The 17083-nt window shown below is 39.5% G+C and overlaps 1 protein-coding gene across 1 annotated transcript in view; it reads left to right on the top strand.

Moving 5' to 3' along the window:
- LOC135108109 (natural resistance-associated macrophage protein 2-like) overlaps nucleotides 1-17083 on the top strand; it is a 134044-nt gene that overhangs the window by 75451 nt on the left and 41510 nt on the right. The window contains exons 7-8 of the mRNA XM_064018788.1: nucleotides 8943-8990; nucleotides 11066-11224. Coding sequence (XP_063874858.1) covers nucleotides 8943-8990; nucleotides 11066-11224 — 207 coding nt within the window. The remainder of the gene's footprint in view (nucleotides 1-8942; nucleotides 8991-11065; nucleotides 11225-17083) is intronic.

Here is a 17083-nt window from a genome sequence, read left to right as displayed (position 1 = left end):
TGATGATTTTTGCCCCTGCCGCAGATATTCCTTGTTCCTGCAAGTGTTCCCCGATATCGAACATGCCATCAATCGCGTGTGCCGCATGATCGGGTGCTCTTCGTCGGAGGATGGATGAACAAGGACCCCGTGTTTCTCCATGATTACTCTTGGGTGATCCACCAACATCCTGAGCAGGGTGCCCAGCCATGGCTGCGACATCCACAGTGGCACTACTATCCACCCTGTCGCCCCTTCCGCACGCATCTTTTGCAAACACCTAGTAATAGTGAAAATGGAGGAAAAATATAACATAGTCCAAACCGTGCCCAGTTCAGAGAGAAGGCATCAAAATAAGTTGCTTCTGGATCTGGCTTTCAAGAACAAAATAAATCTACCTGCCTATTGAGCCGAGATGCAAACAAATCAACCACTGGAGTACCAAAGATGCCACACAATTGTTGGAATAGGTGTATGTCCAGTTTCCACTCATGCCTGTCATTCACCTTACGAGAGGCTAAATCAGCTAGTGTGTTGTCCTTGCCTGGGATGTGTGAACACGTGATCCAAGCCCCATTATCCACACACCACTGCCAAATATGTCCCGCAATTACATTGCACACTTGAGACCTTGTACCTCCCATCTCGTTCACATATGTCATTGCTGTGGTATTGTCACAATAAACCTTAATGTAATGCCCTTTCAACTCCCGTCTAAAAGTCTGAAGGACAAACAAAATGGCTTTCAATTCAAGTGCATTAATATGTAGTAATTTTTCCTCCAAAGACCAGCTACCCGACCTGGCTCGATTGTTGAGATGGCCCCCCCAGCCTAAACTGGAAGCGTCTGTGTATAAATCAATATCCGTGCCACCCCTAAAAATTTTCCTGTCCTGTGTATAGATGTTATCAAGCCACCAACTCAAATCTGTTTTCATGTCAGCAGTAATAGTCATCCAATTATCAAAATTACCATACTGAAGCTGTAAAGCTGCCGTCTTTTCTGTCTCCAACTTCCTGTAGTGCAGTTTCCCTAATTCCACAGCAGGAGTGGCAGCGACCAAAAGACCTGTAACTCTGGCTACTTCCCTAATTCTATCCTTGCTTTTACCCAAGAGATTCCGACAGGCCTGAATAATTTTGTGTCTCCTCCGTTCCGGTAAGGTGATCGTCATGGAATTAGTATCAATCACATTCCCCAAATACTCAATGGTCCTGGTGGGTGTCAACACCGACTTCTCTGCGTTAATACAAAAACCCAACTTCTGGAGGAGATCAATAGTGTCCTTAATGGTTGCAAGGCATCCTGACCAAGTGTTATTGCAGATGAGGGTGTCATCAATAAAGCTAGTAATGGAATGCCCTCTTTCCCTCAGTGTTGCAAAAACTGGTTTCAATAGCTTTGTGAAAATTCGTGGCCCCTCTGAAAAACCATTAGGAAGACATGTGAATTGATAAACATTATTGTTCCATGTAAAACACAAAAACTTTTGTTGTTCATCAGCAATCTTGACAGAATAGTAAGCATGTCTAAGGTCAACCGAAGCTAAATAGTCCCCTGCATGAATCAGTCTAATAGCCTGTTCAAAGTTTTCCATTTTAAAATGTTTGTAAGGGACGTGGAAATTGAGTTCTCTTAAGTTCAGCATCATCCTATACCTACCATCCTTTTTAGGCCTTAGGAAAATTGGAGAGATAACTTGTCCCATTTCCCTCTGTGTGGCCACAATGACTTTCAGGTCCAAAAGTTTCTCAATTTCATCACTGATTATAAGGTTTTCTACTGCACTGAACTTGTATGTAGTCTCCCTTGAGAATAAATGTCCAATTTCCTCAACATTTATATCTAAATGACAATGTTGCACAATGTCTAAAATTACAGGGTCACGTGTCAGTTTTTTCCATTCTGCTGTGAATTTATGAATTCTACCAGCTTCAAAGGTGTCACTCACCTCCACTACTGCCGGGGTCTCTGTGGACCCCGGCTCCTGGCGTTTTTTGAGTCCACGTCCTGCCGCGCTGGTAGTTGACGTTGTCCCGTCCTGGCGCCTGACCTCTGCAGGCCATAGGGTTGGAACCTCATTGCGGAGTTTCTATGCCACGTTCGCCCCCAGTAGCCACGTGACCTGCCACTGGTGGTTTTCCAAGGGTATGCCGGTTTCTTGAGGGAGAACTTGTTCTTTAACTTTTCTGTGTCCTCGATCTGCTTGGCCAATTGAGACACGTCATCCCCAAACAGGAAACGCGACATGGGGACCTTATCAGCACATAAGTGGGAATATTTCTGGTTAATTTCCCTTTTCATAAGAAAACGTCTAGCCAAATTCAACCTGTGATTGGCATGACCCAACAACGCCAAGGCGCCGTTAATCATACCTACTTTCTGCACAACAGCGAGGTGGTCACTCTCCTGTGCCACTACATCCATGGCTAGAAGTGACCTAGTTAAAATGGTACCTGCCTTGAGAATGTCACCACTTATGTCCTTAAGACGAAAATCAGCTTTCTTCGCGTCAGTCTTTAAGGCACCCAAAATCTGCGGGTTACATTCCACAGGCGCCAATGCAGGACAGTTGTTTGGTCGTCTGGTGGCTGATTCCTCCAAGATGGCCCTGTAGTCTTCCTCTTGCATACTGTTGTCAAACAATTGATTAACCATAACCGCCACCTGTTGGTCAATGTCTGCAGAAACACTGTCAGGGGGCCCCAAAGCCTTGGCTGCCTGTTGCAAAACACTGCCCCTTTGTGACACCTCTCTAATCTCCCCATCCTCGCTGCTGGAGTCATTAAAGCCCGAGAATGGAGGTGAAACTGTGTTGTGTGTTCCTGAAGTACCCGGAAGATGATCCTCAGGTAACGGAGGAGGGTGAGTATGTGTGTTAGCACGAAGTTTCGCTACCTCACCTTTCAATACCGCCAACTCATCCAACACTAAACGCCATGAAGGTTCGGGAGCTGTAGGCGCGGAAGCCGATGCCTGGTGCAGAGGAAGATTCTGTGCACTTCCATGTGGTTGAGCCGGTTTGTTGACATGGTGGGGTGGCACGTGTTCTTGGTCTTGACGGCGGCGACTCCTATGCCGCCAACTGTGCCGAGGCGAAAAATCGGAGGAACTGCCGCTACAATCCTGGGAAAGAGACCTCGTCCTTGAAGAAACACTGCTGCTCCTTCTCCTAATTCCTTGGAAGGCCACGTCAGGTGGCGGGGCAGAGCCGGACATGCCTGCCGACCAAGAACATGAGCCGTAAGGTTGTATAGCCCCATATGTATGGTTAAAATGGCTATATGGCAGGCCCAAACCCATGCCATTCCTCAATGGTAGGCCTGTCCCATACCATTGGCACTATGGTAGGCCCATCCCATACCATAGATCCACCTTAGAAAGCCGTGTACCTGTAGCGATGATGTGGCACGAGCCGGTGAAGGCGGGAGCTGTGTGGTCTTGACGTCTGATCGGCGCGAAAGCTTTCCAGCGACTGACGGTGCGTGGGCTGCGGTGAATCTCATAGGAAAGCTCGACTCAGCAGAGAGTGATTTGACGTAGTAAAATTTGAAGGTAAAGTAGTTCAAGAAAATACGAGATATTTTTGAGCAAGTGTAGATAGGGGGTGCAACAGTTTTTACCAAGTTATGAAGTGAAAATTGGGAAGCACAAATGGTATAATGCCAGGTGTGTAGAAGCAAAAAAGAAAAAGGATAGGGGATAGAGGAAAATGACGAGAAAACTGAATAGAAATACTAGGGAAGAATACTGAAAGGCAAGGAATGAATATGATGCAGTAAGATGAGAAGAAGACATTTTGAAAGTGACATAGTAAGAAAATGCAAGGAATAGCCAAAACTCTTTCTTCTACAGATACATAAATGGAAAAATGAATCATAGGTATGACATAAATAAGTTAAGAAGAGAAGGAAGAATTTATGAAACTACTGAGGAGATGAGTGAACTAATGAACAAGAGTTTTCAATCTGCATTTACAAGGGAAACTGATTTTGTGGCACCGAAAGTGGTATCACAGAATGAGGGAATACAGGAGATACAAGTAAAGAGACAAGAAATCAAGAAACTGCTGGAAGAGCTGGATGTTAGAAAAACCATGGAACCAGTTCAGGTAAATGGATGGATATTAAAAGAATGCAGAGAACAGATAAAAGAACCCTTATGCGATATAATCAGCAGCTCATTGAAAGAAGGAAAAGTAACAAGGGAATGGAAAAGTATAGTTCCAATATACAAAGGAGAAAATAAAATGGAACCATTAAATCACAGATCAGTGTCATTAACAAGTGATGGAAGCAAGCTTTGTGAAATAATAATTAAAGATAGATGGGTGCAATATTTAGAAGATTAAAAGATAATCACAGAAAACAATCGGGATTCAGGAAAGAGAGATCCTGTGTTACAAATCCACTGAGCTTTTATACAAGAGTAATAGATGGAGTGCAAGAGAGGGACAGATGGGTTGATGCAGTATACCTGGTCTCAAAAAAAAGTATTTGATAAAGTTCCCCACAAAAGTCTTATGTGGAAGTTAGAGAATGAAGGAGGACTAAAGGGAGGAACTTTGAGATGGACAGATGATTATTTATAAAGGAGGGAAATGAGAACAGTAATCAGAGACATTAATTCAAGTTGGCATGAAGTGACAAGTGGGGTGCTGCAAGGATCTGTGTTGGCATCTATCATGTTTCAAATATATGTAAATGATTTGACAGAGGATCTAAATAGTTATATAAACCTGTTTGCTGATGATGCAAAAATAATTAAAATAATAAAGGATGAAAATGACTGCAAGGAGATATAAAAGAATGTTGACAAGATACATGCATAAAGCCAAGGATAGAAACTAGAATTTAATGCCAGAAAATGCCATGTGTTGAAAATAGGAAAAAGTTGAAAGAGACCATCATAGAATTACAAAATGGGAGGAGAAATAATAATGAAAAGTAATGAAGAAAAAGATTTGGGAGTAATGATGCAGGACACACTATCACCTAAAAGATAAATGGAATATTTGGCTCAACATACAGTTTGTTAACAAACATTAGGGTGTCATTTAACTATTTAGATAAAGAAATGATCAATAAAATTATAAAAACCATGATATGTCCTAAACATAGAAAAAAAAATGTAGAAACTGGAAAGAATACAGAGGATAGCGACAAAGATGGTAACAGAGTTTAAAGACTTAAACTACGAAGTAAGACTTGAAAAGATTGGATTACCAACACTACAAGAGAGAAGAGAAAGAGGAGACCTTATAACAATGTACAAATTCATAAACAATATAGAAAGAATGGACAGAAATGACTTGGTACCACAGATGGAGGAGGAAGAGATGGATGAGTGGGCATGGGAAGAAAATAAAGAAGAGTGGATGTTTGAGTGACATCAAGAAATACAGTTTCCTATATTGAACTATTGAAATCTTGAATGATGATTTGAAGGAAGAGGTGGTAGTGGCAAACAGTACACATGTTTAAAGAGAAACTAGATAAATATGGTTATGAAGACAGGACAAAATGAACTTTGTCTCGTTCCCTGTATTTCTCACCTTTCTCACACCAGACGCAAGGTAGGCAATGCCTGTCAGTGTCCGGCCTCTACGAATCTTCTCCAAAGGTCTCTATCCATGAAATCCTCATCTCTGGTTATTTCTTGTAGATTTCTTCCTCTTCGTTCAGTAGCTTCTTCAACTCCCTGCATCCATCGCTTCCTAGGTCGTCCCACCGGCCTCCTGCCTAGAGGAACCCATTCCAGAAACTTCCTTGCGTATCTTGTATCTTCCATTCTTTGGACATGTCCATACCATCTCAATTTGTTCTTTTCAATTATCTTCAGTATAGATGTTATCCCTAATCTCTCTCTGGTTTCTTCATTTCTAATTCTATCAAGTCTGGTCACACCTCTGATCATTCTCAGAACTCTCATTTCTGCTGCTTGTATTTGTGAAGATGTTCTTGTTGTCAGTGTCCAAGTTTCTGACCCATATAGAAGTACTGGTCTTAGTATTGTTGTAAATATTATGGTTTTAGCTTTTGTTGGAATATTCTTATCTTTAAGTATGGGATACAATGCACTGACATTTGCATTGTACTTCTGTATTCTATTTAAAATTTCTATATTCTGTCTGTTTTCCTCGTCGAAAAGTACTCCCAGATAACAAAATTTGTCGGTCTGCTTCAGTTTAACGTTTTCTATGTAAATATTACATTCCTCCTTTATTCTGCCAACTTTCATTATTTCTGTTTTTTGTTTGTTCATTCTCATTCCTTCCCTATTTAAGACATCATTCCATCTTGTCATGGCCTCTTGAAGATCTTGTTGGCTTCCTGTCACGACAGCGACATCGTCTGCATAGGCCAGCGTGATCTCTTTATCCTCCCTTACACACACTTCCTTCAGGCATCTGTCCATGTATATAATGAATAGCAAAGGAGAGAGCACTCCCCCTTGTCTCACTCCTGTCTTAATGCTAAACCATTCACTCTCCAGCTCTCTGTTCTGGACTCTGCTCTCTGTGTTCTTATATATACTCTTAATTACTCGTATCAGTTTAGAGTTTATGCCGTAGTCTTGATGTTGTAAGACTCTCCACAAGCAATCTCTTCTAATTCTATCAAAGGCTTTTTCCAGATCTATAAAAGCCACATATTTATCAATGCTCCACTCCCAACTCTTCTCCATTATCATCTTTAAAGTGAACACTAGATCTGTCGTGCTCCTATTGGGCCTGAAACCATACTGCCATATTCCTAGTTTCTCCTCGACACAGGTTCTTAATCTTTTCTCAACTATTCTTTCATACAATTTTCCAACATGAGATAACAGGGATATACCTCTATAATTTGCACAATCTGTTTTACTGCCTTTCTTATATATTGGACATAGGTACTATTGCTTTGTGCCAGTCATGGGGCACTTTCTCCTCTTTCCATGCATTACTGAAAATGTACCTCATCCACTCTACACATTCTTCCCCAGCAGCTTTAAATAGCTCTATAGGGAGCTCGTCGTCCCCCGGGGCTTTGCTGCTTCTCATCTTCTTTAGTGCCTCCTTCACTTCCTCTATACTGATCTCATTTGGGTTCTCTCCTTGTTCTTCCTGTATATCTAGATTCCGCTCTTCATCCATTTCCACATCCTCCACATTTAGAAGTTCTTGGAAGTATTCTCTCCATCTTTCTTCAATCTCCTGTGGTTTTGTTAGTAGTTCTCCTGTTTTGTTCATTATTGCATATGTTGATTCGCTATTTCCTTTCCTATAGTTCTTAGCCATGCTATACAATAATTTTCTTGTTCCTTCTACGTCTCTCTCTAGATCTTGACCAATCTTGATCCACATGTCCTCCTTGGCTGCTCTTTTGGTTGCTTCTGCACTGTTTCGTTTATCTACGTAATCTTCTCTATCTTCAATGTTTCTTGTTTTCATCCATTTTCTGAAAGATCTTGTTTTTTCTTTGACTGCTTCCCTAACATCATAAGTCCACCATGCAGTACTTTTCTTTTTGGTTCCATATTTGATTTTAATACCAACTGTCTCCTCAGCTGCCCCATACACAGTGTTCTTGAATTTATTCCATTGTTCTTCTACGTTCATTTCTTCCAATTCCAGTTCGGTTGGTTTTCGTAATGTTACCAGTTGCCGTAGTGCTTGCTTCTTCTCTTCGTCCTTGAGGTTTTCCAGTTTGAATCTCTTTTGCTTTTTCTTGACTTTTTCCTTTGGTTTTACAATTTTTAATTTAGCCACCACCAACCTGTGGTCAGAGTCTAAGGACACAGATGGTATGGTCCTAACATCTTTAAATATGTTTTTCTTGTTGGTGAGAAACAGGTCAATCATTGACCTCTCAGTATATCCTTGTTGTGCTGCATTCCACCGATACCATGTCCATTTATGGCTCTCCTGATGTTTATAATAAGTATTCATAATGGACATGTTATTCATCACACAATAATCTATTAATCTTTCTCCCTCCTGGTTCCTTTCGCCAATGCTAAACTCTCCGATGATGTGCTCTACTCCATCTCTATTCTGTCCGACATGTCCATTCATGTCTCCCATGACAATGACATTCTCGTGATGTCTTATTGTTTCTGTCATTTCCTGTAGAGTTTCATAAAACTGCTCTTTCTCCCTCAGACTTCTGCCCTGTTGTGGAGCATATGTTTGGATAATGCTAATTTTTGTCTGTTCTATAGTTAACGTTATACCCATCACTCTCTCATTTCTGCAGTCCATACTGTCCATCCTTTCTGCCATCAGTGGTGACATCATTATAGCAACCCCATGTCTTCCATCCTCATTACCACTATATATGATCTTATAATTTTCATGTAATGTTTTTTCTCCTTTCCCTTTGATTCTAGTTTCACATAATCCAATGATTTCCAGCTTTCTTTCCTTCATCATCTCTATTATTTCCTCTTCTTTATCCTTGAATGTTGCCAAGTTTATCGTTGCAATCTTTATTGTCTTTTGTTTCCTATTTTCATGTCCAGTTCCATTCTGGTTCGTTACCCTTTGGTCAGTCCAATTCCGAGGCACGTTCTGCGTTTCTTGAGCAAAAACTGTAACACCAGTGGCTTGCTAGGCCTATCCTGGCTCTTTGGAACTGTTAATTAGTCCTTTCCTGCTGCTTATTGCCCCCAACTGGTTACAGGGAATCTCCTACTAGTCCCCGGGCAAGCCTGCAGGTTAGGGTAAGCCGCGACACTTCTTCAAAGTTACACAGTTCCTTGTTCATGTGGAGTAGGCCCATGAACTGTCGCGGAACTAATACAACTAATAAATACAAACATAGCTACCCTCCTTTACATTACAACCAGGTAAATACACACACACACACACACACACACACACACACACACACACACACACACACACACACACACACACATGCACATAAATACATGTACACCTTACAGACACACCACTGACTCTTTTCCATTTCTATTTCAGCATGAGCGCTGTGTCTCCATGAACAACACCCATTCTGATGTTTTCCAAGTAAGCACCAAGTGTAAAGTTGTAAGACACAGTTGATAGGATCAACAAACAAGGGCATGTCATGTGTTTGTCTGATTTGGGTATAATAGATGCTGCATAATGTAGTTAGGAGATCCTTTATGAGATTATAAAAATGTAAAAGTGACATCAGGAGTTCCAAAGTTTACAGAATGGCTGGGTCTTTCACATACTGGTAGGATAAATGATTTAACAAAGTAAAATGCACTATTCAGGATGGCAAAACAGTTGAAAGTTGCAAATTGGAATGTTGTATATAGACAGCATGTTGGAAAAAAAAATAATAAAAGATGGTAGGTGGCAATGGAAATATCAGAAAGGATCTGAAATGCCATTACACTAGCCAACAGGATGTAAGACTTAAGTTGGAAAGGGAAGATTTAGTGATATAGCTAGTTAATGGTAAGTTCTTGTTTGGTGTTGAGCTTCTAATTAAGGCTTTCCTAAGAATGGAATCAGGCAAAATCTACTTTTTTTTTTTTTTTTTTTTTTTTTTTTTTTGTCAGAGAGAAAATGAATGCTGATGAGGATGTAGGGTTGGAAGGTTTCTGTTTTGATAAATGTTGTCATATATATGTTTTCATTTAAAAATTAAAGCATTCATAGGAATTATGAATGTCTATAAAGATGATGATTGGCTTAAATAGCAGGGCCTTTCAGTGTTTTTCTGTGAAGGAGGCAGTACAAGTGCTAATTAAATTCTGAGAATTAGAATTAGATAGGAAAGTTTGTGGGACTGTTACTATTGCCAATATTGAGGAGACTGCTCCTAAAATTCAAGGGATACCTGTATATAACTTGTGTTAAGAGGTTAGATGTGCAAGCTGATGAAACCTGGATATTAAAGGAGGATGAGGTTCACAGGTTAAAGTGAATATAGATGAAGATGATTGGTTTGCTGAGCCAAAGACTGAAGAAGGATAACAAATAGAAAATGAAGAGAGAACATGGGAATTGAGTATATTAATTTGATAGTACTTTTGGCATGATGGGAGGATAGTGCAGAGTGATTCAGTGAAAAGAGCAGTTTTAGTATGACTGTTTAGAGAGAGAGAGACTCAAGGAAATTTATGAATTAGTCAAGAGGGATCTTATATCTAGGCTTGTGCAGCTGCTAAAGATGATGCATCCTGGAGAGCTACCATTAATGAAAGAAGGTTGACACATGAAAACATGTGTGGAACCTTTCAAAATGGATGATGATAATCATTGTCAAGTAATGTACTCGTATTAACTAAAAAGGAATACATTTAGGTGATGTGGATGTATGCCAGAGAATTCATTAGCATTGTGTCCCTAAGCAAATTAAGGGTAAAGGAAAAAAAACTGACAAAAAAAGAATTATGTCAGGGAATGTATTGGGAGGAAAGATAATGAACAGAAATAGATCATATGTTTATGAAGAGAGTACTCAAAGGATATTCCTATACCTTCTAAGGGTAGGTGTCCTTGGAATAGCAGTGCATCTGAGTGGATAGAGAGGGGAGAGGTATGACTTAATTATGGGAAGATTCTGGCATAACAAAGATAGGTGCTGGAAATGGATTAGAAGTTAATGGAGACAGAGGTCATGAGAATAAATGTAATCAGGACATGGTAAGGATTAATGGAATGTTCGTCACCTCCATAATTAATTTTTTCCACTCCTTTCACTGCTTTCAAAGACTTTACCTGTGACAGTTGAATATTTTCCTGACTTGTGTGTATTTTTTTTACAAACTGATCTAAAGATTAAAGACAATTTTTGCCATTTTTAATTACATAGTTTATTCCTGAGACCACTATTAAGTTGTTTTTTTTTATTTTAGTTAAAATGTTAGTTAAGTTGAGCATCTATTAAGTAGTCTCAATAGTTCCATGATTCCATGGAGTTACACGTCAAATTATTTGTCTTAAACCTACATTCCAATATTGTGCTTTTTTTTCATAGACATCACTCTGCATGTTTGGAAAATAGCCAGTTATATGTATTGAAAAAAAAAAAAAAAAGTGATACCAGTATATAATAGTACATCTTCTCTTATAATAGTACATCTTCTCTTTCATTCACAATACAGGATAATGATGAGCTTGTGGATGCAGATCTTTATAAGGCCGGGGTGTTTTTGGGATGCACCTATGGGATTACCTGCATGTATATATGGGCTGTGGGCATCTTGGCAGCTGGACAGAGTTCCACCATGACTGGCACCTATGTGGGACAGTTTGCCATGGAGGTAAGAGACCTGTTGGGTAAGAATTGTTGTTTTGGAGAGAGGAAAGGTTTTTGAATATGGATAATTTCTTTTAGTGTCATACATATTGTATTTGGTGTATTTATTAAAAGGAAAGATTAACATACTTTGAATTCTATTTAACTTGTACTTTTACACAATTTTTGGATAGATTAGAGTGAACATGTTTGATATAACTTGGACTAGTCTGAATTATAAGTAACAAGTGCATGACTTGGAAACCACATGGTCTCTTCACTTCTTGCTTCAATCTTCATTTAGTCATTTTGACAACAACAAAAAAAAAAAAAAATAATAAAATAAAATAAAATAATATCCTCTACTATTAATATACATCAAACATAACACCTTCAGGTTAATTTCAAGCAGTTCAATCTTGACTACCAAGTTATTCCTGGCATGGCAGGGAACAAAACAATGAGGAATGTGTAATACCTGCCTTTACATGTGCTTATTACCCAGAATACTTGCACTCTTGTACATATTTTCACTCTAAGCATATTGACAGTATATATTGTTTTTCATTATGAATTTTCTGGTGAAAACATTCTTAGTCCATTGAATTTCTTTCCCATAACATCAATAAATACCATATTTGCTGGAGTGTTAGACGCACCTCTGCATAAGACACAACCCTGTTTTACAAGGATGTTTTATGGAAAAAAAAATATATATTTCATCATAAAGTTATTAAAAAATTGTAGTGTGTGTGTGTGTGTGTGTGTGTGTGTGTGTGTGTGTGTGTGTGTGTGTGTGTGTGTGTGTTTATTTACCTAGTTGTATTGTACAGGGCATGAGCCAAAGCTCATTTTGTCCTGTCTCCATAACCATATTTATCCAGGTTCTCTTTAAACAACGCTCAGTGTTTCTGCCATTCCATCATCATATTCCACATCCTCAATAACAATATCCTCTTTTACTAATATCATCACTCCTCTATGTGTGTGTGTTTTATGTAAGAAGGTCACTGGCCAAGAGCAACAAAAATTTTAATAAAAAGGAAGGCCCAGTTATTGCCAGTACCCCTAAAGATGTCAGATAGAATAATAAAGAAAAACAAAGGACAAGTGTCTTGAAACCTCCCTCTTAAAAGAGTTCAAGTCATAGGAAGGAGGAAATACAGAAGGGAGTTTCAGAGTTTATCAGAGAAAGGGATGAATGAGATTACTGGTTAACTCTTGCATTAGAGAGGTGGACAGAACAGGGGTGAGAGAAAGAAGAAAGTCTTGTGCAGCAAGGCCATGGGAGGAGAGGAGGCATGCAGTTAGCAATATCAGAGGAGCAGTTAGCATGAAAATACTGGTAGAAGATAGCAAGAGCTACAACATAGCGGCGATCAGAGAGAGGCTGAAGGCAGTCAGTTAGAGGAGATGAGTTGATGAGATGAAAAGCTTTTGACTCCACCCTCTCAAAAATAGCAATGTGAATGGATCCACCTCCCCTTCCATACATGTCAAGCAAACTACACACATGGACAGATAATGCCCCTGTACAGAGCTAGCAGCTGGAATAGGGTGGTGAGAAAAAGACAACACAGAATGCTTAACTTCATGAAAGCTGCTTTAGCTGGAGATGAGATGTGAAGTTTCCAGCTTAGATTATAAGGAAAGGACTGATCGAGGATGTTGAGGGAGACAGTTGAGTGTCACTGAAGAGGAGTGGAAGGTTGTGTCAAGTTGATAGATGGAGGAATTGAGTTTTTGAGACTTTCTTCTTTCTCTCACCCCTACTCTGTCCACCTCTCTAACACAAGAGTTAACCAGTATTCTCAATCATTCATCCCTTTCTCTGGTAAACTCTGGAACTCCTTGCCTGCTTCTGTATTTCCACCTTCCTATGACTTGAATTCCTTCAAAAGGGAGGTTTCAAGACACTTATCCACCAATTTTTGACCACTGCTTTGACCCTTTTATGGGACTGCCATTTCAGTGGGCATTTTTTTTATTAGATTTTTGTTGCCCTTGGCCAGTATCCTTCCTACATAAAAAAAAAAAAATTAAACAATACTAAATTTGCTCTACCCAAGTCAGAAATTTTAGAGAGATCAGAAGTCAGGCATTCTGTGGCTTTCCTGCCTGAGCTGTTTACTTCCTGAAGGGTTGGATGTCTATGAAAAGGCATGGAAAAGTGCAAAGTGGTATCAACAGTGCAGGAGTAGATAGGAAAAGAAGTTTAGAAAACCATTGATGAATAATAGTTAGAGGATGGATGACAGGGCAGAACCATGAGGAACACTGCTAATAGACTTAAGGGAACAGTGACCATCTGCCACAGCAGAAATAGAACAATCAGAGAGGAAACATAAGATGAAGTTACGGAGAGAAGGATTGAAGCTGTAGAAAAGTAGTTTTGAAATCAAAGCTCTGTGCCAGACTCCATCAAAAGCTTTTGATATGTTTAAGGCAACAGCGAAAGTTCCACCAAAATCCCTAAAAATGTGTCTATTTTGTCCTATCTGGTATGATGCAGCACTGTGGCTGTGCAATTTTACCATCACATCTAAAACTCTCTCTCTCTCTCTCTCTCTCTCTCTCTCTCTCTCTCTCTCTCTCTCTCTCTCTCTCTCTCTCTCTCTCTCTCTCTCTCTCTCTCTCTCTCTCTCTCTCTCTCTCTCTCTCTCTCTCTCTCTCTCTCTCTCTCACTCCCCCTCCCTCCCTCCCTCCCTCCCTCCCTCCCTCCCTCTCTCTCTCTCTCTCTCTCTCTCTCTCTCTCTCTCTCTCTCTCTCTCTCTCTCTCTCTCTCTCTCTCTCTCTCTCTCTCTCTCTCTCTCTCTCTCTCTCTCTCTCTCTGTGTGTGTGTGTGTGTGTGTGTGTGTGTGTGTGTGTGTGTGTGTGTGTGTGTGTGTGTGTGTGTGTGTGTGTGTGTGTGTGTGTGTGTGTGTGTGTGTGTGTATTTACCTAGTTGTATTACCTGGTTGTGAAATTCAGGACAAGAGCCAAACTAGGCTCATGCCGTCCTGTCTCCATATCAACTTTTATCTAGATTTTCTTTAAATTTATGAATTGTCTTTGCACACACAGTCTCATCCTTAAGTTCATTCCACACTGTTATACTTCTGTGTGGGAAGCTATGTTTCTTGATGTCTCTTCTGCAAACACTCCTTTTCAATTTCCTTCCATGTACTCTTGTGTCTCTTGTATCTGGTATCATGAGGTCTTGTCGGTCCAGCTTTTCCATTCCTTCCAATATTCTATGTATTGCTATCAAATCACCTCTTTCCCTCCTTTATTTCTAGTGTAGTCAGGCCCAATCTCTTCAACCTTTCCTCATAACTATACTCTCTTAAGCATAGAGGGACTTTAGTTGCAGCTCTCTAGATTCTTTCTAACTTTCTTGTATCCTTTTTCAAATTGGCGACCACACTAATGCTGCGTACTCCAATCTCAGATGTATCATTGTTGTTATTAGTCTTTTTTATCATATCTTCATCAATATAGGAGAATGTTATCTTGATGTTTCTCAGCAGATTATATGTTTCTCCTATAATTTTGTTTATGTGCTTCCCAAATGACAAATTATCAGTAATAATTACTCCTAGGTCTTTTCTTCTGATCTTATAGAGATTTCTTCATTCCCTAAGTAATAGTTGCCAACTGGTCTTTTCACACTTTTTCCAAACCTCATCACACTACATTTTTTAGCATTAAACTCCATGTTCCACCTCAGTGACCATTCATTAATCTTAATTAAGTCCTGATTTAAAGCACTGCAATCCTCTTCATTCGTTAATTTCCTCATAATCTTAGCGTCATCAGCGAAAAGGTTCATGTAACTTTTTACATCTTCTGTCATATCATTTATATAAACTGTGAACATAATAAGTGCAAGTACTGAACCTTGTGGGACTCCACTTATTACCATCCTCCAGTTCAACCTGCTGCCCTTAATTACTGTCCTCATTTCTGTGTTTGTCAAAAAGCCAGTCATCCACTTTAACAGTGATCCGCTGAGTTCTCCAATTTTTTCCAATTTCCATATTAGTCTTCTGAGTGGAACTTTATCAGATGCTTTTCTCAGATTTAAGTATATGCAGTCTGCCCATTCATCTCTCTCTTGCACTATATCTATTACTCTTGAGTAGAAACATATCAAATTCATAACACAAGATCTTCCTTTACTGAAGCCAAACTGTTTCTCTGTTATCACCTTGTTGTCTTCTAGGTATTTTACCCATCTGTCTTTATAATCTTTTCACAAATCTTCACCACCACACTTGTAAGCAATACAGTTCTATAATTTAATGGATCTTCATTACTTCCGGTCTTGTGAATTGGGGTAATATCTGCTCATTTCCAATCTATGGGTACTGTACCTTTTACCAGGGTGGTGCTAATTATATTGTGCAGCGCTGAGACTAATTGTGAGCTACACTCTTTTAAAATCCAACTCGATACACCATCAGGACCCATTGCTTTCTTTACATCCAGGTCTTCCAACATATTCTTTACTTCTTCTGATGTTTTAATCTCCTGTAGGTCGGTTCCTTTTTTAATGCTGTCCTCTCACCTCTTAAATAATTTTCCTTAGTAAACACAGAGTGGAAGTATCTCTTAAACACTTCAGCTACCTCGTTTGGGTCATCCACTGTCTCTTCTCCAGCTTTTACCATGCTTATTTCATCTTTACTCTTTAATTTTCCATTGATGGATTTATAAGATAATTTTTGTTGGTCTTTACATTTCTCCACAACATTCTTTTCAAAATTTTTCTGCTCATCTCTGCGAGTTTTGACATATTCATTCCTCTTCCTTATATAATCACTCCACAGGTCCAGTCTCTTGTTCTTCTTCCACTTGTTCTATGCTTTTTCTCTCTCCAATCTAGCTGCTGCACATCTCCTATTGTACCAATCCTTTGAAAATGTTCTCCATTGATCTTTTGGGTACCCATTTCTCTACTCCCTTATTATAAATGTCCAGGAAAACCGTCCACTTTTCCTCTATGTCCTCCTTTTGAATAACTATGTTCCAATTCACTTCGCTGAAATACTTCCTAAATTGTCTAAAGTTAGTCTTGCTGTAGTTTAGCCATTCTCTTCTGTGGTCCTCTTTCCTTAAATTGAGATTATGATCCATAACTGTGAACTGAATCAGCACATGATCACTTTTTCCTATTGGGTTTATGTATTTAAGGTCTTCTACTATTTCTTGTTCCTTGGTGAAAATTAGATCGAGCCTTGAAGGTGCCTCATTTCCCCTAAATCCTGTGTCATCTGTAACCCATTGTGTCAGGAAATTTTCAATAGCCAGGTCTAGTAGCTTGTTCCCCCAAGATGACTCACTGCCTTCTCTGGTCCAATTCTCCCAAGATATCGCTTTACAGTAAAAGTCCCCCATCAGGAGTATATCATCATTTTCCTAAAGCAACTCTGCCAAACATTTCCTTGTGTCCTCAAGCATTTTTTTATATTCATCCTCTCTCTGAGAGTTGGAATAGGGGGGAACACAAGTCACCACAACATTACAGTATCTTCCCATATTCTGTCTTAAGCTTATTTTCAATACTTCTGCCTCCTCAATCCCATATGTGACAGATTCCACTAATAAATCCTTCCTAACTAGAAACATCACACTTCTCCCCGTTTATTCTTTCTATTTCTCATCCAGAGGTCGTATTTTCCTTCACCAATATTTAATATATCCCCTTCACTTGCCAGTTTAGTTTCAACAATTCCGATGATGTCCGGATTCTCCTCTTTTAAGTAGTCTTCTAGTTCCAACACTGCCGACATTAGTCCATTTATGTTCGTGCATGCTACTTTTAGTCTTCCCCTTCTGCATTTACTTCTCTCCTGTACCACTTTCTCAACCTCATGTCCATAACCCTCCAAAAGAACTGTTT

This window comes from Scylla paramamosain, chromosome 16 (genome assembly GCF_035594125.1).
Source record: "Scylla paramamosain isolate STU-SP2022 chromosome 16, ASM3559412v1, whole genome shotgun sequence".
NCBI lineage: Eukaryota > Metazoa > Arthropoda > Malacostraca > Decapoda > Portunidae > Scylla > Scylla paramamosain.
This window is presented reverse-complemented; position numbering and strand designations above follow the sequence as displayed.